General features: G+C 52.1%; 2 protein-coding genes and 1 long non-coding RNA gene across 3 annotated transcripts in view; 2 read left to right on the top strand and 1 right to left on the bottom strand.

The window, feature by feature from the left end:
* The window catches only part of Med26 (mediator complex subunit 26), a 47,538-nt gene extending 41,806 nt beyond the window's left edge, over positions 1–5,732 (top strand). The window contains exons 2-3 of the mRNA XM_031340301.1: positions 2,660–2,734; positions 3,175–5,732. Of these exons, the coding sequence (XP_031196161.1) occupies positions 2,660–2,734; positions 3,175–4,794 (1,695 nt within the window). The 3' untranslated portion in view covers positions 4,795–5,732. The remainder of the gene's footprint in view (positions 1–2,659; positions 2,735–3,174) is intronic.
* Positions 1,021–3,278, bottom strand: LOC116069561. The gene is made up of 2 exons (XR_004110035.1): positions 3,119–3,278; positions 1,021–1,469 (listed from the first exon to the last, which is right to left on the bottom strand). It is a non-coding gene; the product is annotated as an uncharacterized LOC116069561 (long non-coding RNA).
* A 2,228-nt stretch (positions 5,733–7,960) lies between the features above and the next one.
* On the top strand, positions 7,961–19,706 carry Slc35e1 (solute carrier family 35 member E1). The gene is made up of 6 exons (XM_031340300.1): positions 7,961–8,384; positions 8,638–8,708; positions 10,978–11,115; positions 12,324–12,449; positions 15,604–15,849; positions 16,509–19,706. The coding sequence occupies exons 1-6, from the start codon at positions 7,961–7,963 to the stop codon at positions 16,734–16,736; spliced, it is 1,233 nt and encodes a 410-aa protein (XP_031196160.1). The 3' UTR covers positions 16,737–19,706.
* Positions 19,707–21,512: the final 1,806 nt, after the last annotated feature.

The following is a 21,512-nucleotide window of genomic DNA, read 5'->3' as shown; positions in this document are numbered from 1 at the left end:
CAGCCAGCAGTCTGGACTTTTTAAGTGTGGCAGGCAGTTCCTTAGGTGAATGACCTACAGCTGCAGGGGGACACAGAGGATATGGCATTTATCTCAGGGCCTCCTGTAAGCCCACAATTTTAAGGTGGCCCCTCGGGTAGGACATAGCCATGGGACATTGAGCACCTAGGCAGGGCCCTTAGACCTTGATCCATATAACCCCAGAAGGCACTATGCCTGGTCTGTGCATGGCTCAGCATTTTGAGGGTATGTGTTTGTGAGTTTTTTTTTTCCTATGCACCAGCCTAATACCTGGTTCCCCTAGGTGTTCTGCCCCCTCCTCCTGTCTGGGCACAGAATGGTGTCTGTCCAAGGACAAGGACGCTCTGTGCTGCCAGGCTACTGGGGCTTGGGCAAATTCCTTTCAGCAAAGACTGCAGGATCAGAAGTATGTGGGGACCCAGGGTTCTAAATATACCAGAGTGAGATCACTAGGTGGAGATGAAGCTGTGGAGTAAGCTCAGGAGCCCAGTGGCACCAAGATTCTAGGCCAGGAAACACTTGACTACCTTCTCTTGGGAATGATCTCATTGCACACTCTTTGCACGGAATCCCTGCCCATCCATTTCAGAGGTGAGTATAGGCCACCCACCCATGGGACAGCAGGACCAGTGTACTTGTAATTTGGATGTGTTTACAGCCCCAGAGGAAACATCACATGTGGAGGCTTTTGTTCCCAAGGAGGGGCATGCCTTGTTGACAGAGGGATGGCTTAGTGAAAGGCTGTGGGACAATGCAAGGGCTGCTGACTGGTCTCTGCTCACTACAGGTTCTCTCCCAGGAGGCAGATCCCTGAAGCAAAAGGGAGATGGTGACTGCCTTCAGCTAGAAGTGGGCAGACTAGAAAAGCTGGGGGTACCCATGGCCTATAGACTATTTTATCTCCTGGTCTGGGAACCAACCTAGGCCTGGTACCTTACCTGACAAGACATAGCTAAGGTGTGGACGAGAGACAGAAACAATTCTGGAGTCAGAGAGCTGATATGATCAGGATTCTAAGGCTTGTATTGTAGGTAGAGGGCTGGGAACCCAGGGACATAATGTACTCCTGACGCTAGAAGCAGCATTTTAGGTGACAGCCAGTAAGATAATAGGGACCTGGACTTGAATTCTGTTGGTATCTTTATTAGTATGGATCCTCCCCAAGAACCTCCAGTAAGGAGGCAGCTCTTTGGTCCCTAGGCAGTGGGTAGGTGACAGACAATCAAAACATGAAAGGATTCAGCCAGCATAGATCAGGGCAGCAGCAGGAAACCTGAAGGTCAAGCTTCTGGTCACTGGGTTGCTTGTGGTATGTCACATGGAACAACCTCCTGGGGGTTAGCTGACACCTCCCCCCAAGTGCTGGAGCTGGGCTGTTCCTCATGAACAGTCAGTAGGGTTGCAGACTGTTTTTCCATGTTACCCAGTGTGGCAGGTCATATCATACCCTGTCAACATGTGGCACAAGGATAGAGAGGACTTAGGGCTTTGGCCAACCAGCTTTGTTGGTATTCTGTCTAAACTCCACCCCCAACAGTTCCTGGCTGCTTGTCTACCAAGAACCTGCAGTGCCATGGTACTACCTACCTACCCCCTGTGCTCTGAACTCTTCAGGAACACCTATCATTCACCTTCACCTCCCATTCCGTCCAGGAATGCACAACTGCATTCCTCTCCTGCACCCACTTTGGAGATTACTTTTAACTTCCACATTTCGGTCTGGGATTCACTTAAGTAGTTTCCCATGTACATGTGTATGGACCACATGTGTGCACATGCATAAAGGGCAGCTCAAGTTGGTACAGGGATCATCACTCACTCCTCCGCCTGGTCACTGAGACAGGGTCTCCCAATCAAATCTAGAGCTCACCAAATGGCTAGTCTCACTAGCCATATATATCTTATAGTTTGTGATATCTTGCTTTGTTCCCTCTTGCTCTGGAGGCTCCTATTCAGCCCCTCCCATCATGCTTTGCTACTGTGTTGCTGTATTTGCCAGTGTGGCTGTGCTGCTAGGATGTCCACTCCTACCAGTCATAAGCTTTTTGGTCCTACTGTTTCTAGAATGACAGTCCTGGCACTTGCCCAGTGAGTGTGTTGTGACTAAAGAAGTCAGTGATATATGGAAAGGCTGTCTTAGTGGGACCCAAACATGAGCCTGTGGATGTTAACTTCCTGTCACCATGCAGCTCAGCACTAGTCCTCACCCTGCTTGTTGTGCACAGAGCCTCTTAGTGTCTCTGGCCTTCTTTCACCTGGTTTCATGGAGCTACACTGTTGCTCAGGTGGTGTTCCAGAGGCCCTCCTGGCCATGTGACATACAGATCTTATAGTTTGTGACATCTTGCTTTGTTGAAAGTCTCTCTGAAGACCTTGATACAGTCATCAGGTTCACTGGTTTATTGTGCCTATCTTTCCTTTCCTCTGAGGCTTTGTTTGCTTTATGTGGTAAGTCCTTCAGCCTAAAGGCCTCACGGCAGAGCATCCTGATGGTAGTGGGTGTACATGCATATGGGTAATGCTGAACCCTGGGAGAGGGTTAGAGGGGTTTTGGGCCCACCTTGCAGGGCCCTAAGCTATTGGGCTTTCCATGGGAGAGGGCAGAGCCTTGAGCTGATACATGGTTCTTTTTCTTCAGATCCGGAACATGGTGGCAGTGTTGGAAGTGATCTCCAGTCTGGAGAGATACCCCATCACCAAAGAGGCACTGGAGGTGAGAGCCCTTGCCCCTATCCTGGGCGGAATGGGAGGTGAAGGTAGCCCCAGCCAGCTTTTCTTCCTGTGGCTTAGGCTCTTATTGGACTCTCCAAGAATGGAGGCGTCTAATCTCACAGCTGGGCCTCTTCCCACACTGTGCACACCTCATAGCATTTGGTGACACAGCCTGAACTTTAGACAACTGGTTAGTGGCACTACCCTCTTTTTGAGTAGGAGGTCTTAGGCTATATAATGTGCTCACCCAGACAGGCTGGCAGAGCAGCCTTGTGGCCTTGATGGCACAGAGTCTACAGGTACCTGGGGCCAGTAGACCTGTTTCTGAGAAAGCCATTGAGTCCTAGATCTAAAGATTCATGCTGCCACAGAGTGTTGGACATACCCAAGCTATATCCAAGAAGCTGGCCCTCTATAAATATGTCACTCTCTTGGTTGTAGGAGACACGACTAGGGAAGCTCATCAATGATGTCCGCAAGAAAACCAAGAATGAGGAGCTGGCCAAGCGGGCCAAGAGGCTGCTGCGGAGCTGGCAGAAGCTCATCGAGCCTGTACATCAGAACGAAGTGGCACTACGGGCACTAGCGGGGGCTGCAGGCTCTGCCAATGGGGGTGCGCACAACTGCCGGCCAGAGATGGGAGTGGCTGGTGCACCCAAGAGCATCCATGACCTGAAGAATCGCAATGACATCCAAAGGCTTCCTGGGCAGCGGCTAGATAGGCTGGTCAGCCGTAAGCGCAGGGGGGACCAGCGTGACCTGGGCCACCCAGGACCACCCCACAAAGTTTCCAAAGGCAGTCCTGACCCCCTGGTCCCCAATGCATCCCCTCTCCCCACCAATGGGATCAGCGGGAGCCCAGAGAGCTTACCCAGCCCCCTGGATGGCAGTGGGCACTTAGGCCCTGATGGCAGCCGCCTGGAGTCCAGCGAGAACGAGAAGCACAGCACCAAGATCCCCGTGAACGCCGTGCGGCCGCGCCCCAGCTCCCCTGGCTTGAGCAAACCCCCAGTTCCCTGCCTTCAGACCAAGGCTGCACAGCTGCAGCAGTTGGACAGGGCGGATGAGCCCCCAGGTCCTCCTTATCCCAGGGGGTCCTCTCGCTGCTCCTTCAGCCCCCGGAACTCACGGCATGAAGGCTCCTTTGCGCGGCATCGGAGCTCATACATACCCAAGGGCCCAGTGTCCAGCCCCTCCCCACGGCCCCAGCCACTGGACAACACGCAGGTACCATCCCCACTCCCGCTGGCCCAGCCACCTACGCCCCCTGTGCGCCGTCTGGAGCTGCTGCCTAATGCTGACAGCCCTGTGCACTGGCCAGAACAGCCCGAAGGCCACCCCCGGCTAACGGGGCCAGCCTGCAGGGCTGGATTGTCTCCAGATTCCTCCAAGGCGGACAGTGATGCTGCCTCTTCGGGTGGCTCGGACAGCAAAAAGAAAAAGAGGTACCGACCTCGAGATTACACAGTGAACTTGGACGGGCAGGTGGCTGAGACCGGTGTCAAGCCTGTGCGGTTAAAAGAGCGGAAGCTCACCTTTGACCCCATGACAAGACAGATCAGGCCTCTGACCCAGAAAGAGCCGGTGCGGGCTGACAGTCCAGTACCCCCAGAGCAGCTGCCTAGGACAGAGCTGGAGCAGCAGGAGGCTAAGGCCAGCCTCCAGAGCCCTTTTGAGCAGACGAACTGGAAGGAACTATCGCGTAATGAGATCATACAGTCCTACCTGAGCCGCCAGAGCAGCCTGCTGTCATCCTCAGGCGCACAGACCCCAGGTGCGCACCACTTTATGGCTGAGTACCTGAAGCAGGAGGAGAGCAGTCGGCAAGGGGCTCGGCAGCCCCATGTGCTGCTGCCTCTGCCCACGCCCACTGACCTACCAGGGCTCACGCGGGAGGTCACACAGAATGATTTGGACAGAATCCAGGCCCAGCAATGGCCGGGAGTTAACGGGTGTGAAGACACACAGGGTAATTGGTATGACTGGACGCAGTGTATATCACTCGACCCTCATGGTGACGATGGGCGCTTGAACATTCTGCCTTATGTCTGCTTGGACTGAGCACCTGACCTGGCCATCATGTGCATTCCCACCTCACAAAGGTTAGGCTGGCCAGCCGAGAAGGCGAGCATAAGGCTCGCTCTCCACCCTCCTTTTGTGAAATGCTGCTACCAGTTTACTAACGATTGCAAAGGAAGGGCCGCTCGGGGGAGGGGCAGATAGATAGCTGAGGGAGTCCAGAACTCTATAGTAAGCCAGCTATAAAGCGTTAGTCCCCCATCCCAGAAGAGGTGCAGAGCCACTCTAAGCACCCAAGGCAGGGACCTCAGTAGCAGGCAGGCACAGGAACCCTGTGGAAGAGGTTACCTTAACAGCAACAGACGCACATCTCTTCTCCGCATCTCTTGCTCTTTGGCCTTGGTGTCTCTGAGGCACAGGCCACTCTCGAGCCAGTGGTTTTTTTTTGTCCCCCTCGTGTTGTGCTCTGGAAGCTTCTCTGCTGCGGCGAACCCTGGTGTTGTATGGGTGGGCCACCCTCACCCACACTGCATAGTCGTCTGCCCATTTGTATATGTTCAGTCCCAGTTCTTAAAGAAATGCTGCAGAAATTTGAGTTTTCTCGTTTATTTTCATCCTCTTTTTCCCCTACCACCAGCCAAATGACTTTTCCTTCCCTTCTTTCCTTTTCTGCACAACTCTAGAAAATGCCATCTTTCTAGAGTCTTTAACCCCACAAAGTTCCCGAGGGTGCTACTGGTGTGAGTTGCCCTGGTGGGCTAAGGGGGAGCCGTCTGTTCGCTGGAAACACTCATAACCATTCCTTTAGATTCGTTTGCCTTATGGTTGTCATAAACGCGATTTGCAAAAACAAGGAGCCTTAGTGAATGTACAGTACCTAGACTTCTGTGTTCGCGCAGAAGGGAGCAACTTTGCTATTTGGTCCAGTAAGTGGACAACTTGTGATATAAATGTGGAAATAAAAAAATATTTGCACAAACCATTTTTGGAATCATTTCTCATCTGCACATGTATAGCTAAGTCTGGCCTTTCCTAGATTCCTCCAGGGGGAAGTCCCTGGAGCCCACAGCCATACCTACTAAACCAGCCTTGGTGGCATCCCTTTAGCTTTATTTTGTAGTGGCAGGCAGGGCATCTATCTGCTTTTCATTGATTCATGGCCAACAATATCCCCTTGGTCACCCATCTAGAGGAGCCCCCTGCTCCTCTTAGTGACTTGGTGTACACTGCCCAGGGATGCTGCATGGCCCAGGTGTACAGAACTATTTTCTGGCCCCAGCCCTGGGCTAGCAGCTGCCTCCATACCTGACAGGTGCCTACTAAGATGTCATCTCTGTTATAAAGTAATGAACTAGCGTGCCCCCCCCCCCATTAATAAGGCAAGATTGGGTGCCTAGTATTTTTTTTTTCACTCTTATCCATATCTGCTTAATTTCACAAATGAGTTAACAGTTACTAATAAAACAGAAGCTTCATGGTTTGAGTCTTACCTTCTCATCTGGTTGGTTTCAGAACCTAGAATCCGTTTCAGAGCCAGTAGGAATTTCTAGTTTGTTGCAGAATGGCCCCACTCCCATTACAGGGCCATTTGAGGAGGTGAAACCCCAGCTGGGTGGCCCTGAGCCAGTGTTCACTCCGGAGCACATGTATCTGTTGTGAAACGAAAAGGCTTCCACAGAGTTGCCAAATCACATAAGAAAGAAAAGCGACCAAAACACGTCAGAGGGGCCATCTGACACTGCTCTGTCCAAAGATCCGAATTCCTCTCTTGTGTTTAGTTTGTGACAAAGGCTGTGCACCAAGTTGGAGGGCCTTAGGGTACAGAGCTCAGTGTCCTATCACCGGATTCTTTGACTCCTGCTTTGAGACCAGGCCATTTACTACTCAGATCCCAACCCACAAGGACTGCCACACCTGTGCTGAGTAACCAGCAAACCCCAGGGTACACACTCTACCTTCAAGAACAGGTGAGTGGCTAGGAATGGTGCTCGGGAGGCAGAGGCAGGCAGATCTGAGTTCGAGGCCAGCCTAATCTACAAATCGAGTTCAGGACAGCCAGGGATCTGTTACAGAGAGAAAAATAAAACAGAAAAAAAAAAAACCACGGGTGAGGTAGAAAGACACCCTAACATTCAAGGAGACACTATAAAGGTGAATATTGAGCAGGGCAGTTGGTGGCGCACGCCTTTAATCCCAGCACTTGGGAGGCAGAGGCAGGCAGATTTCTGAGTTCGAGGCCAGCCTGGTCTACAGAGTGAGTTCCAGGACAGCCAGGACTACACAGAGAAACACTGTCTCGAAAAAAAAGAAGAAGAAGAAAACAGGGAGAGGGAGAATGAATGAGAATATTGAAATCGGCGAGATGGCTCAGAAGATAAACGCGAATAAACGCTAGCTGCCAGAGTTACTTTGGTTCCCTGGATGCATATGGTAGGAGACAACAGACTCGAGTCGTCTGACCTCCCCCTATGTGTACACACACTCCAGCCCGCCTCCACAAATGAATACATTATTTTAAGGAACGCGAACACCTCTTCTCCCACAAACACTTAAAAGCACACGATGTTCGGAATCGAGTTTTGTAGTCTAGGATCATGGTGCTGAAGTCTTGTCCTGCCTTCGTGTTTCTGCCAGCAGCCTTCCGCCCGCCGGCATCGTTACCGGTCAGCAGAGCTCTTCAGACACAGTCGCAGGAGGCGCTTAGCCCTGGGTGTGTCTCTGTTGGTCGCTGAGGGGGAAACTGACACCTACCATACAGCTTCCGAGGACCCGGCGTCGTCCAGAAGGCTTACCACAATTGGTTTCTCTTCTAAAAGATCTTAGCCCTGTCAGCGCCCCAGGCACGCCGCTCCCACAGGCTCGAGTGGGCGGGTCCGCGTCGCCCGGCACCGGAGAGAACCGAGCGCGCCGATCACAAGCGCGGGCCCCACGGCCCGCCTCCCGGGCTCCGGCTCGGCCCCGCCCCCGCCCCCGCCCCCTTCCGGAAGGCGTTCAAGCGAGGGTGGAGCCCGCGCCGAAGACGTGGGTGCGGGCGCGTCGGCGGACGCGCGACGATGACGCACGGGCGGTGGCCAATGGCGAGCGGCGATGACGCACGGGGCCAGGGGCCAATGGTGGGCGGTGTCTGCCGGCGCGCCCGCCAGGGCTGTCCCGCCCCCAGCCCGCGTCCGGCGGTCGTCCGGCGGGAAGGGGCGGCCGCTCGGGCAGGATGGCGGCGGCGGCGGCCGCGGGTCCCGGCGCGGGCGCGGGGGTCCCGGGCGCGGGCGGCGGCGGCGGCGGGGCGCGCGAGGGCGCGCGGGTGGCGGTGCTGTGTCTACTCTGGTACGCGCTGAGCGCGGGGGGGAACGTGGTCAACAAGGTGATTTTGAGCGCCTTCCCGTTCCCGGTCACCGTGTCGCTGTGCCACATCCTAGCGCTGTGCGCGGGGCTGCCGCCGCTGCTGCGCGCCTGGCGCGTGCCGCCCGCACCGCCCGTGTCGGGCGCGGGACCCGGCCCGCATCCGGCGTCCGGCCCGCTGCTGCCGCCGCGCTTCTATCCGCGTTACGTGCTGCCGCTTGCCTTTGGCAAGTACTTTGCGTCGGTGTCGGCGCACGTCAGCATCTGGAAGGTGCCGGTCTCCTACGCGCACACCGGTAGGTGCTGACGCCGGCTGGGTGCGCTGTCTGGGGCTTCGAAGTATGGGTACGAGTGCGCGGGCCGCCTGACTGAGACGCCACCAAGGCGCGGCGGATTCTCAGGTTGGAAAAGGTCTGAGGAGTTTACCGAGCGCCTAGCAGAATTGACTCCAGCTATTGGGATCGGGAGGAAGCCTTACAGAAAGAAGGTCCGGGGGTCGTGTGTGCAGGTTGCTGGGACTGCCCACTGAGTGCCTTTCCTCTCTTGCAGTCAAGGCCACCATGCCCATCTGGGTGGTCCTCCTGTCCCGCATCATCATGAAGGAGAAACAGAGTACCAAGGTAACCCTGGCAGAAGCCCCGGGCTAGGCGGGATTCCCAGTAGCTGACCAGGTTGATGACGTGGTTGGACCGTGGCATCCTATGGCTTCCTGTCAAATAAGGAAGTCAAGGTGTCAGCCTCCCGTGGCCGCACCTAGCATCCCGCACTCACCTTTCAGACAGCAGGTGTGTGTGTGTGTGTGTGAAGGGGAGATATCACCAACTAATCTCTTGCTAGTTGTCCCTGAGCGCCGCATCCCTCTGGGGTCCACTGTTCTTTTCTGTTTTGATCCCTTCTCTGGGATTGCTGGTAGGTGATGTCTGTTTGGTTCCATTTTAGCAAGTCACCAACAAACAAATTAAGTTGGGACAAGTTTTCCTTCTCCTATTTTATTTTTTATGTTTATCTATGTGTGTATGTTGTGCCTTGCCACGTGTATGGAAGTCAGAGGACAGTTTTCACCTTGTGGATACCTGGGATCAGATTCAAGTTGTGTCAGGCTTGGCCGTGACGACCTTACCTGTTGAACTGTCATGTCCTAGTTTTCCTGTCACCAGAAAGAATGGTTGTCTGGATCTGATGTGAGATGCTGGGCCAAATGAGTTTGACCATGGCAGAATCTAGCCAGTTTGTAGAAACTAAAACTTTACAAAGCCTGGCATGGTGCCATGGGCCTGTCATCCCAGCACACAAGAGGCAGAGGCAAGAGGATGAGTTCTAGGCCAGCCTTATCTACAGAGTTGGACATGGTGGCACACACCTTTAACACAGCACTCTGGAGGCCGAGGCAGGAGGATCTCTGAGTTGGAAGCCAGCCTGGTCCACATGGTGAGTTCCAAGACTCTGTAGAGAGACCCTGTCTCAAAATTAATTAATAGGAAGAAAGAGAAAAAAGGGGGAGGGGGTTGTAGCTCAGTGTAGAGCCCTTGCTAAGAACTCAAAGGCCCAGGGGTCAACCCCTGTTTTGAACCAAGGAACCTTGAGTTGTGATTATCTGGACATAGATCATATACAGCACTCAGAGCTCAGAGCTGCCTAGGGAAGGTGCCAGGCCAGGGTATTTTCTGGCCTGGGGCTAAAGAGCAAGAATCAGGCTCACTGTGTCCTGTGCAGTAGGGCTGCCAATGTTCAGTTGGGAGCCATCTCACCTTGTACAAGTGCTCACTTTCCTGTGTCCTATAATTGATGCACCTGGATCAGTGCAGAAACTGGGCCACCTCTGGCTGAGTTTTATCCTCAGGCCCGACTTTATCCTGGTGAGCCCTGTCTGTACTCTGCAGTCCTTGCCAGGATGATATCAGGTTGGACTAGCCTCCTGGGGGGTCAGAGTTGCTGGGGAGGGATCCAGGTGTGTCACCTGATAGCACACCTTGTGTTTATCAGTTTTCCTGGTCACTGGGGATATTGTACCTGGCTCAGGGCCTCACAAGTGTAGGATCTGGAGATTGGCCCTCTTGGGCGACTTGCCCTGCAAGGCAGATACGTCAGGCTGGGAATCCCTGTTCTCGGGAAGATGTAGGAGAAAGAAAGTGGGCTATGGCCAGGAATTCAAGTCCCAGCCGCCACTGCTCTTTTGCTCCTGAATGCTGCTTTGTTTCTATGTTTATTGTTTTGTGGGTATGTGGCTACACACGGAGGTCAGAGGACAACTTGCACACGTTGGTTCTCTCTCTTTCCACCAAGGAGTCTGGGAGATTAAACTCAAGTCACTCTTGGAGGACTTTACCAGCTGAGTCAACTAGCTGGTCCTCTGATTGGGTTTTTGATACAAAATGTCACTGTGTAGCCCAGGCTGGCCTGAGACTGGAAATCCTCTTGGCTTTTTGCCTTGTTAGGTTTTGTTTGGTTGTTGTTTGGTTTTTTGGTCAATACAGGAGTTAAAATAACTCAGGCTAGCATCATTTCCCATTTTTCCATTTATTTATTTACTTTCCTGTGTACACGTGTGTCTGTGCCTGTGTGTGGCCATTAGAGGATGGTTGTGGGAGAGTCAGCTCTCTCCTTCTACCATGTGGGTCCTGGGCATCAAGCTCGGGTTGTTAGGCTTAGTGGCAAGTGTCTTTATCTTTTAGCCACCTCACCAGCCCCAGACCTGAGACTCTTAGTGATCCTCCTGCCTCAGCTTTCTGAGTGCTAGAATGCTGGGCATGAAGCACCATGTGAGATGCAGGCAGCATTTTCCAGGGTAGAAGGTGCGGTCTCCCGGGTAGAGTACGGGGCCCCGAGCTTTCCTGCAGTCCTGAATGGGGGATAGCCCTAGCCCACCTGAGCCCCTCTGACCTCCTGCAGGTATACCTGTCACTGGTCCCCATCATCAGCGGAGTCCTGCTAGCCACTGTCACAGAGCTGTCCTTCGACGTGTGGGGGCTGGTCAGCGCCCTGGCAGCCACGCTATGCTTCTCCCTTCAGAACATCTTCTCCAAAAAGGTGTGTTGGCCCTGTCCCTGGCGCAGGTTGCCTGAGGGCAGCGGCTTCAAGCAGACTGGCCAGAGCTGACCTTCCTATGCCTACTGTCTGCCTGGGTCTTTGTCCCTTGTTTTGTTTTGAAAGCTAACCCTAACCTAACCTACTCTGCTATCTCCTGTTCTCTTTCTTTAATAAGTTTTCTCACTATATTTTATTTATATTCGTACTGTGTGTGTGCAAGGGCACTTGCCATGGCCTCGGTGTGGTGCTCAGAGGACAATTTACAGGAATAATGTGGGGCCTTAACTGAGGTCATCATGCTTGGTGGAAAGTCTTTACAGGCCTTTACCCAGTGACCCTCCATATTATTTCCCACTAAACCTGGAACCCAACCTGTTCATGTCCCATGAGCCCCCTGGATCTGCTTGCATTACAGATGTGATGTCATGGCCAGTTTCTGTGTGGGTCCTTGTGCCTCCTTTCCTTCCCAGGGCCTTGCGTGTGCTGACCCAGCCGTCAAACTGAGTTGTGCTCATTGACCCTGTCTTGTCTGGCCGTGTGCATTGGCTGCTGCTGTCACCTCAGTGCAGAGCTCTCAGTCATGACTAAGGCTCAGCACGACCTTCAGCTCTGTGGGTCCACTTGTCATAAGAAATACAGAAAAATGTATTTCTTATGGCATGTTGCTGAGCATGCTGTTGACGGGGGCATCCTCCTGCGGTAGGCCTGAAGTCTATGGTTTCGGAGTAGGATCTGTTTCTGGTGTTGCCTGGTAGTGTTCAGACAGGTTAAACCAATCTAGATTCCATTCACAGGGATTTCAGTTAGGTATGAGGCAACTGCCTGTCATGAGCATATTTGGGATGAGACAGGTTTCCGCTGAGTGCCAGACCAGCCTGGGCTACAGAGCAAGACCCTATTCCAAAAACAAATGCAAAAAAAAAAAAAAAAAAAAAAAAAAAAAAAAAAAAGGCGGGTCGGGGTTTCAGAGTACCTGGGTCACTATCCCCTCCCCAGCATGTTATTGGGTTGGTTCTGGTTTTTCTCTGTCAGCTTCTCATCCACAGGACAGAGCGCTTTGTCTAGGCATGGCTGTGTGTTCCTTTATAAGCAAGCCAGCTGGTCTGATGCCTGAGCTAAGATGTCTGATTCCAGTCTCAGGTTGGAACTGGAAACCCAGACCTTATTGCTGGAGTGTCAACAGCGCTAACAAGGCACTCTCCTTCCAGGTGTTGAGGGACTCCAGGATCCACCACCTGCGGCTGCTCAACATCCTGGGCTGCCATGCTGTGTTCTTCATGATCCCTACGTGGGTTCTGGTGGACCTCTCCACCTTCCTGGTCAGCAGTGACCTGGTGAGTTGGGACTGCTGAGACATGGGTGTGCCTTTGCCAGCTTCCTCAGCATGTGCTCAGTTGGAAGCTGTAGCCCTCTTGTTCATCCTGAGGCATTCTTTGGGCATTGGTGCCAGTCTATTTTCTGTTCCTGTAACAGGGTACCTGAGGCGTTAGTCCTGACCTGAGCTGTAAGAAAATAGGAATCTTTAGCTCTCAGTTCTGGAGACTGAATGTCCAGCATGGAGTGGGTTCTTTCTGGGGTTCCTGCCACATCCTGTCATACCACGTGACCGTGACAGGAGCATATGTGGGAGGGAGAAGTTGGTCTCTGAATATCAGCCTGAGAGCCAGGGCTCCTGCTGTCCTGTGTCAGTCAGCTTTCTGGCACTATGACTCTTGTTATAGTGCCTAAGGCTATTGGTATGGGGAGAGGAAATGTTTATTTTGGCTCAGGGTTTCAGACTTTGTGTGCTTGGCCCTGGTGCTTTGGGTCTGTGGTGGGAGTGCATAGGTGACATTGTCATTGAAGACTGCTGGAGCAGCTGTCTAGAATAGAGCTTCATTTCAGCATTTAGTGTCCTTAATTCAACAGTCTGAATCCAAGTGGGCTAAAACCCTAAATCCTTTGAGCAGCTGTAGGAGCTCGAGTTCTGGGAAGAGGCTGGCCCACTGCAGTCTTATACACAAGCACATTCATGTTGCACACTCATGAGAACACACAGAGACACATACACAACAGGCGTGCCCGTGTGCATGCTCTTGCTAGTGTAGCGCTGGTCAGTCTGGATGTGACTGTCCTCCAAGGCCTATGTACAGGCCCCCTTCTAACAGTTGTTGGACCTGGTAGAAGTACAACTTGGTAGAAGGAAGTAAGGAATTGGGACATGTCCTTGGAGGGGACCTCTTCTTCCTGTTTTACTCGGCCTCTGCTTCCTGTTGCTGAAGTCACCTCTGCTAGAAGAGCCTTTTGCCAAGAGGTTTGGACTGTACGGTCTTGAACTGCATCTCCAAAACTGTGATGTGGGCTACCTATGACAGGACAACGCTTGCCCTGACCCCACAAGGTCCAGGGTCCACCCAGCACCACACTCAGAAGACAAAATGAGGGTCAGGAATTCAGTCATTTTTGGCTACACAGCAAGTTTGAAGACAGCCTGTGTTCTTGGCTACATGAGACCCTGTTTCCAAAGAGAGCTGACTGTCACAGTCACAGGACATGCCTGACAGAGTGGCATCATTTAGCCCAACTGTGTGTGGAGGGGCTGGGAGTGGCGGGAATGGCTGGGAGGGAGGGTGTAGGTAAGAAGCTGAAGTCTTTTGTTGCCGGGGTGGGGCTCCCAGGAACAGCATCCCGGGTGACCCCAGCCAGCCTTTATCCAGCACCTTGGATATGGAATTCCCATCCTCTAGGAAAACACTGGGGTGCTATGTTACAGGAACAGAAAGTGTGTCCAGTTTCTGCTCTGTGTAGTTTTCTTTCCCTTCCCTTTGGGTATGTGTGTGTGTGCGCGCGCGCGTGCGTGCACACGTGTTCGCAAGTGTGTTCTCGAACGTGTGCACCAGCATTGTGTCTCTTGTGGTGTGCAGGTGGAAAACAGAATCCAGCCTCCTGCCTCTCCCTCAGCAGCTCCCCCTTGTCTTTTTGAAGTAGGATCTCACTAACTGCCTAGGATGGCTGCCAACCCCTTTAAGATCCGCCAGTTTCTGTCACCCAAGCTTCCTGCCTTTAGCAGTGGAGCTCTGCATACATGCAGCTGCACCCACATTTTTTTCACATGGGTGCTGGGGCTCAGCTCCACCTTTAGTGCTTTTGAGACAGGATCTGTGTCCTGTATTAGGTAGCCTAGGGTGTCTTCAGACTCCTGATCCCCCTGTCTCCACCTCCTGAGTACCGGAATATAAAGTATGTCCTCTATGCCAGGATTGGAAGCTCAATATGATTTGGTGGACTCTACGGGTCATCCTTTTGAGTCTTCTTCCAAGATCCTCCCCTTGGTGGCCAGCTGACGTGCCTGCTAACCACCATGTCTAGCAAAGAGCCAACTGGGACTTGTGGCTTCCACAGGATGGCTGAAGACTGGCAGCAGTCTAGGAGGGTGGGTGAGTGAGATCTGAGGAAGCTGATGCCCCGGGCCTCCCAGTGTCCTGCTGGGCCTTTGTGTTCTTCTGATACCTGTCTTGAGGATAGGTGTGTTCTGGGGCTGGGTTCCACTCTCTAGAAGCCCTGTTCACCACTGCCAACTCTTGCAGAAGTTGATAATGTCACCCATATCCTTGGCTTTGTCTGGTTTGATGGGTTTTTTGTTTTTGTTTTTGTTTTGTTTGGGGGAGGGGGCGTCGAGACAGGGTTTCTCTGTATAGCCCTGGCTGTCTTGGAACTCACTCTGTAGACCAGGCTGGCCTCAAACTCAGAAATCCACCTGCCTCTGCCTCCCAAGTGCTGGGATTAAAGGTGTGCGCCACCACTGCCCGGCTTGGTTTGATGTTTCACTTCTGTTTTTTTGTGGGGTTTGGAGCTGAAACCCATGGTTTCATGCATGCTCAGAATGCTCTGCCACCGAGCTGTGGAGATGGCTCAGTGGGGAAAGTGCTTGTTGTGCAGTTGTGAGAACAGTTTAGACACTAGGAGGCAGGGGTGGGATCCCTGCAACACACTGTACACTGCCACACAAACATTTTTTGATGGCCTTTTAAAGAAATATTATATTATGTTTGGGTGTTTTGCCTGCATGTATGTCCACATGCAACATGTGTGCCTGGGTGCCCTCAAAAGTCAAAAGAGGCCATTGGATCCACTGGACTGGTATTATAGATGATTATGATCTGCCATGTGAGTGCTGGTCAAGAGCAGCCAGTGCTTTTGCCTGCTGAACTGTCTCTGCACCCTTTGGTAGCTGGCTTTGCATTCTGACTTGAGAGATGGTACTCGACCACTGCACCATGCTGTGTGGTAATTAGGAGAGCTAGAGGTCGTGTGTATAAAGCATGAACTGCTGAAGTGGCTCTGAGGGTAAAGGTGCCTGTTGCCAAACCTGTCGCCCACCAGTTTGAGGCCAGACAGGACTGCATGAGACTCTGTTTCAAAAAAAATTTAACCACCTGCTGCCCATGGTAATAATCTGCAGAATAAAGATGCGTCCTCCCCAACTGATGTTCCTGTCTATCTCCACAGACCTATGTATCTCAGTGGCCCTGGACGCTGCTGCTCTTGGCAGTTAGTGGCTTCTGCAACTTTGCACAGAATGTTATCGCCTTCAGCATTCTCAACCTCATCAGCCCACTTAGCTACTCGGTGGCCAACGCCACCAAGAGGATCATGGTCATCACTGTGTCCCTCATCATGCTGCGCAACCCAGTGACCAGCACCAATGTGCTGGGCATGATGACTGCCATTCTGGGTGTCTTCTTGTACAACAAGGTGAGCATTGGGTGCTACCATTCCCCGCAGGCACAGCCTCGGGACAAGGAGCCAAGGGAAAAAGAGGGGAGGGGGTTTCTGGCTGTAGGTTCCAGAGGTACCTTACAGAGTGAGTGGGTTGTATGTGCTAGACAGAACAATGTGGCAGTAGGATTCTAAGCACAGGCTGCTCTAGAATTCACTATCCTCCTGCCTCAACACCCTGTTCTCTAGGGTCATCGGTGCAGGGGCCAGAAGCCTTCTTTGTGTCTTGTTTTGGAACAATCTTGTGTAGCCCAGAATGGCCTTCAGCTTGTGACCCCCTGCTCCACCTCCCTTCGAGTGGAATGACAGGTGTCTATACCTGGATCTGTACCCTAGTTTATGCAGTGCTGGAGATGGAGCCTAGAGCATGTGTCTTGTAGACAAGTGTTCTACCACAGAAGCATCCTAGTCCTTGGTTTTGGGGTGACCTCTTTGCTGCTGGTGTTCTTTTCTTTCTTTTTTCCTTCCTTTCTTCCTTTCTGTTTCAGTTTGGTTTTTAAAATCTCATGTAGCCTAGGTTGGGTTCAAACTTACTATGTAGCCAGCCTTGTATTCCTGACTCTGGTGCCTCCATAGAGCTGGGATGACATGCCCCCCAAAGTTCCCTTGTGCTTTTCATTGCTCTCTTCATACAGACCAAGTATGATGCGAACCAGCAGGCCCGGCGCCATCTCCTTCCTGTCTCCACGTCAGACCTGAGCAGCAAAGAGCATTTGCGGAGCCCAATGGAAAAACCCCACAATGGTGCACTGTTCCCCCAGCAGGGTGACTTCCAGTACCGCAATATCCTCCTCACAGACCATTTCCAGTACAGCCGCCAGGGCCACCCAAACTCCTATGCTCTCAGCCGACATGATGTGTAGGCCAGGTCAGGCCTTCTGCACCCCCTTCTTGAGCCCAGCAGCTTCAGAATATTCTGGGAGCCTGACTGAGCACATTACACACAGCAGGCTATCAGGGGAGCTCTGGGTCCTTGGCCTCTGATGGGCTGCAGGACGTGACCATAGCATGGACAGCCACAAACTCGGGACAGAAAAAGAGCCACAGAGAGACCCTGGTTTACACCTGCACTGAGAGGCCACTCTGCATTTGTGCACAGGGTTGCCCCTGGCATATTACAGATGTCTGGTCTGAACTTCTGGTGAGAGTAGGGACATGTTCTTTAGAACTGGCATCTCTGTGTCTGCAATCCTGGAAGCCAACAGGAGATGGCATCTGGGGTATCGTGAAGAGGACAGCAAGGCTAAGGGATGGAGGGCTTACATGCTTGGCATTACCTGTCCCCTCCAATGCTACAGAGCTCTAGAATGCCCCCAAGGCATTTGGCTGAAGCTACTGCTGTCTCGGGGCAGACCTACAGTGACCATCAGCCCTTCAGCTCTGACCTTCCTCTGCCTCGTGGGTGCCAAAGCAGGACATAGCCCTGAGCCTGGGGGGCCCTTGGACTCTAGAGGAGCAGCTTGTCTGCTCCCCACCCTTCTGATGGCACAGAAGGCCAAGTGGTAGCGATGGCAGTTTCCTCAGAACCTGAGTTTCCCTGGGGAGCATCTCGTCGACCATGGGAGCTTTCGTGCCTGGAACCCATCATGCACTACACCATGGCTAGTCAGCGGATGGAAACCATCTTGCCTCATTTCAAAATTTGGGATGTTTGTTGCTGGACCCAGTCCCTCCCAGCTCAGTGGTAGCAGGCAATGCTGAAGGGTACTGAAGCTGCAGCCACAGGGGTAGAAGGAGGTATTCACAGTCCGAGTACAGTGTTGCTCGTCAGTGAGGAGACCACATGTGTGGCAGGGTTTTAAGTGTGCCCCAGTAAATGGGACACCAGGCAGGTCTTGTTTTTTTTGTTGTTAAGAATCACTTTGAGGCTTGGTTGGTAGAGTGCCTGCCTAGCATGTGTGCAGCCTTAGCTTCTGTCCACAGAATGCCACATAGTACAGGCCTACCTTCCCAGCACTCTGGAAGCAGATTAAGGAAAATTCCAGACCAGCCTGGGCTTCAATAAGAGGCTGTCTCAGGAAAATGATCGGTTTGGGGACCTGCCCTAGTGGCATACATCCAGGGGCTGAGGCAGGAAGATGGCCATGAGTTTGAGGTGAGACGGGGCTATATAATGCGGTTTTCTGAAAAACAATGTTTAGGGGTTGCTGGCCCATGCCCACTGTCTTAGGTACTCATGAAGCAGAAGCATCTGAGCACAAGGCCAGTGTGGCAACTGAAGGAGAACCTGTGGGTTTTATTGTGGGCATAGCAGGTAATGGTAGGAAGGGGCATCAGGCTTAGCTTGGGGTATCAATGGGTCTCAGGGATTTTGGGTTTTGGGACAGGGTCTCACAATATAGACCAGGCTGGCCTTGAATTCATGGGATATACCTGTCTCTGCCTCCTGAGTGCTTTAAAACCATGGGCACCACAGCCAGATGGAGTCATCCTCATTAAGCTTCCCAGGCTGACCTTCAACTCTTAGCATTTGTGCCTCCTCCATTGCTAAGAACTGAGCTCACAGGTTCATCATGGCACCCCAGTCCTTAACTCTTGATTCATTGGGTCCCTCTGCTTTTGATTACTTGGAGTTTTATACCGAAGGTTAGTTTATCCCCTAGCCTCCTGCTTGCCTGCCTCGGGACAGTCCCATCCGCCTTGCTCACTGGTCTGCAGGAGTGCCTTGGTAAGGCTGTCTGTTGGGTTTTCCTTCCCGGGGAAGACTGGCCTGAGACACCTGTCACTGCAGAGGTCTCTGTGGGTGACCCTGACTCAGCTCTGGACTCAGAATGAATTATGTCTTTTTGGATTACCAAGATGTTCCTGTAATTTGTGTATTAATGCATTTTTCCTTTTTCAGGGAGCAAAAAGGCCCGTCTCACTTTTCTTAACGGTTTATAAATTAATAAATGGGATACTTAGTTCTGTTCATAGGCTCCCAGCAAGTGTGAACACTGGAATGGATGAGACAATCAAGGTAGACCAGATTCTGAGATCAAAAGATGAACAGCTGGGGCTGCAGCTCTGGCTAGTGCTTACCTGCGTGCATGCAAGTTCTGGCCACCCTCAGCACTGCATACACAGAATACTACCCTAGTACTCAGGAGGCTGAGACAGTTAGGATCAGGAATTCAGTGTATTACCTGACTACATAGTGAACTGGAAGCCAGCCTGGGCTATATAAGAAACAACAAAACAGATTTGATCCACAGTTTATTTCCGTGCATTCAAAGTCACATTAGCCCTATTCTCATGTCTTACCCCCACTACATTCACCTCTCCCTCTCCAGATCTGACCCATTCCACCTCTGTTGGGGTTCATTTGAAAATTTGCGTTGCTGTCCCCACATACCCTTTGAAATGGCTTAGCCAAAACACTGATCCTGACCTACCCAGCTTCATTTTACAGAAGGGGAAACTGAGGCTTAGTGAATGTCTTTTCACTATTAGAGCACTTGGGCTTTTAGTTATTCTTTGAGATAGTATCTGCCTATTTAGCCCAAACTGGCCGCAGAATAGAAGGCACTCCTCCAGCCTTATCCTATGTGCCTGGGGGAGCTGCCATACCCAGCACCTTACTTCATTTATTCTAGGGAAACCCAAAACTCCCTTGACAGATGAATTAAGGCAGCAAAGTACTTGGAGTTTGATTTCTCTGTGTGTTGGGAGGACTCTGAGCAGTGGGCGCTTCATGGCCAGACCCCAGCCCTAAAACCTCAGGTCTGAAACAGGAAACCTGTCATGCTCTTGCTTTCCGTTGTCACCTTGAGGCTCCTGTGTCATAGACTGTACTGTGGGAGTAGCTGTGTTCCTGGTTGGCATTTACCAAAAATAAATGATGGTCTCCAGGGGCTTGAGTTTGGTTCTGGTTTGTCAGGGTCTTGCTTTGTGCTCCCATCAGCACAACCCCCAAGGAGTAAGAGGTCAAAACTCCAGGCCTGGGAAGATGGCTTGGTCAGCCCTTGACTGGCAGGTATGGAAGTCAAGAGTTGGGATCCCCACAGCCCCCCAAAAGCTGGGCAGATACAGCTCCACCTGCCATCCTAGTGGGAGAGTTGGGTAAAGGTCCCAGGATCATGGGCAAGAGCCGGCTATTGGCCAGGTTCATCATGAAACCCTGCCCTCTGTATAATGTGAGTGAGATAGCTAAGTAGGTAAAGGCAATTACTGCTGAGCCCACATGGTAGGAGAGAACCAACTCCTGTAAGTTGTCCTCTGACCTCCACATTTGTGTTGTGGCATGCACACACCCACACAAAAACTTCAAGTGTGCCGGGCATGGTGTCACACACCTTTGGTACCAGCATTCGGGAGGCAGAGGTGAGGGGATTTCTGAGTTTGAGACTAGCCTAGTCTACAGAGTAGTTCAAAGACAGCCAGGACTACAGAGAAAACAAACTTTGTATTTGCATGCGAGTGTGTGCTTTCATGTGTGTACATACATGTGCCTAAGTGTATGTTTGCGTGTAAACTTACTGTTGCTGATGCTCCTATAGCACCTCTGAGTTCTGCTAGCTTATGCTGCACCAGGATTCAGTCCCTGTTAAGTGTCCAGGTCCAGTTACAATCCTCAAGGCCAGTCAGGGCGCCCACTTCCTTAGCTAACCTCTGCAGTCCAGCCTCGGGCTGAGCTCCAAGTTTCCTCCTGTGTACTTGGAGGCTGGGCCAGTGAGCCCCATGGCTCCTCCTGCTTCTGCCTCCCCAACTCTAGCATGAATATGCTTCACCATCTTTGGCTTTTTATGTGGGTACTAAAGATTTGAACTCAGGCCAGGCAGTGGTGGCGCACACCTTTAATCCCAGCACTTGGGAGGCAGAGGCAGGTGGACTTCTGAGTTCAAGGACAGCCAGGGCTACAGGGAGAAACCCTGTCTCAAAAAAAACAAAAAAAAAAAAATTTGAACTCAGGTCCTCATGCCTTTGTAGCGCACTTTACCCAGAGCCAAAACTCTATAAATAGTTGGGGGACAACAAGGACCTGTACATGGATGTGGAGGTAAGAGGTTGGCCTCAGGTGTGCCAATAGGTCTACCATCTTACTTTTTGAGGCAGGGTTACTCACTGAACCTGGAGCTCAGTAATTGTAGCTCCAGTGGGAATGAGGCCAGTGAGCCCCAGTTTCAGCTCCCACAGCACAGACTTAACAGTCAGCCACTTCTGGCTTTAATGAGTTTGGGGGTAGAATACAGCTGTTAGCCACTGCGAGGGGGCTTGAGGGGCACCTTCCCTAGATAGGACCTAGTTGCCCAGACTTATTAGGGAGGTGGCAAGAGATGGGTGCACTGGGAAGTAAGCATCAAGGGGCCAGGTGTGGGGGTGTGTACCTTTAACCCCAGTGCTGGGAAGGCAGAGGCCCTGTGCAGGGCTGGGAATGGATGTGGATGTGTGTGTGTGACGCTGCTACCTCACAGGCTGCTGAGGTAGCTCACTGGCTAAAGGCACGTGTTGCCAAGCCTGAAGACCTGAGGTCAATTTAGGGACACTCTCATCCCATGGTGGTAAAGAATCAACCATGCATGGGTCAGTCACATCCTCTCACTTCTGCACATGGGCCAAAGCAGGTACACCTCCCTCACCAATAGATAAAACAGAAGAAACTTCTAAAAACAGTCACCTTCTGAGTGTTCTACTGGCCCTCTCACTGATTTGTTTTGGTC

Source organism: Mastomys coucha, unplaced genomic scaffold (genome assembly GCF_008632895.1).
Source record: "Mastomys coucha isolate ucsf_1 unplaced genomic scaffold, UCSF_Mcou_1 pScaffold22, whole genome shotgun sequence".
NCBI classification, from domain to species: Eukaryota; Metazoa; Chordata; class Mammalia; order Rodentia; family Muridae; genus Mastomys; species Mastomys coucha.
The sequence above is the reverse complement of the archived record's forward strand: the minus strand, read 5'-3'. Positions and strand labels throughout refer to the sequence as shown.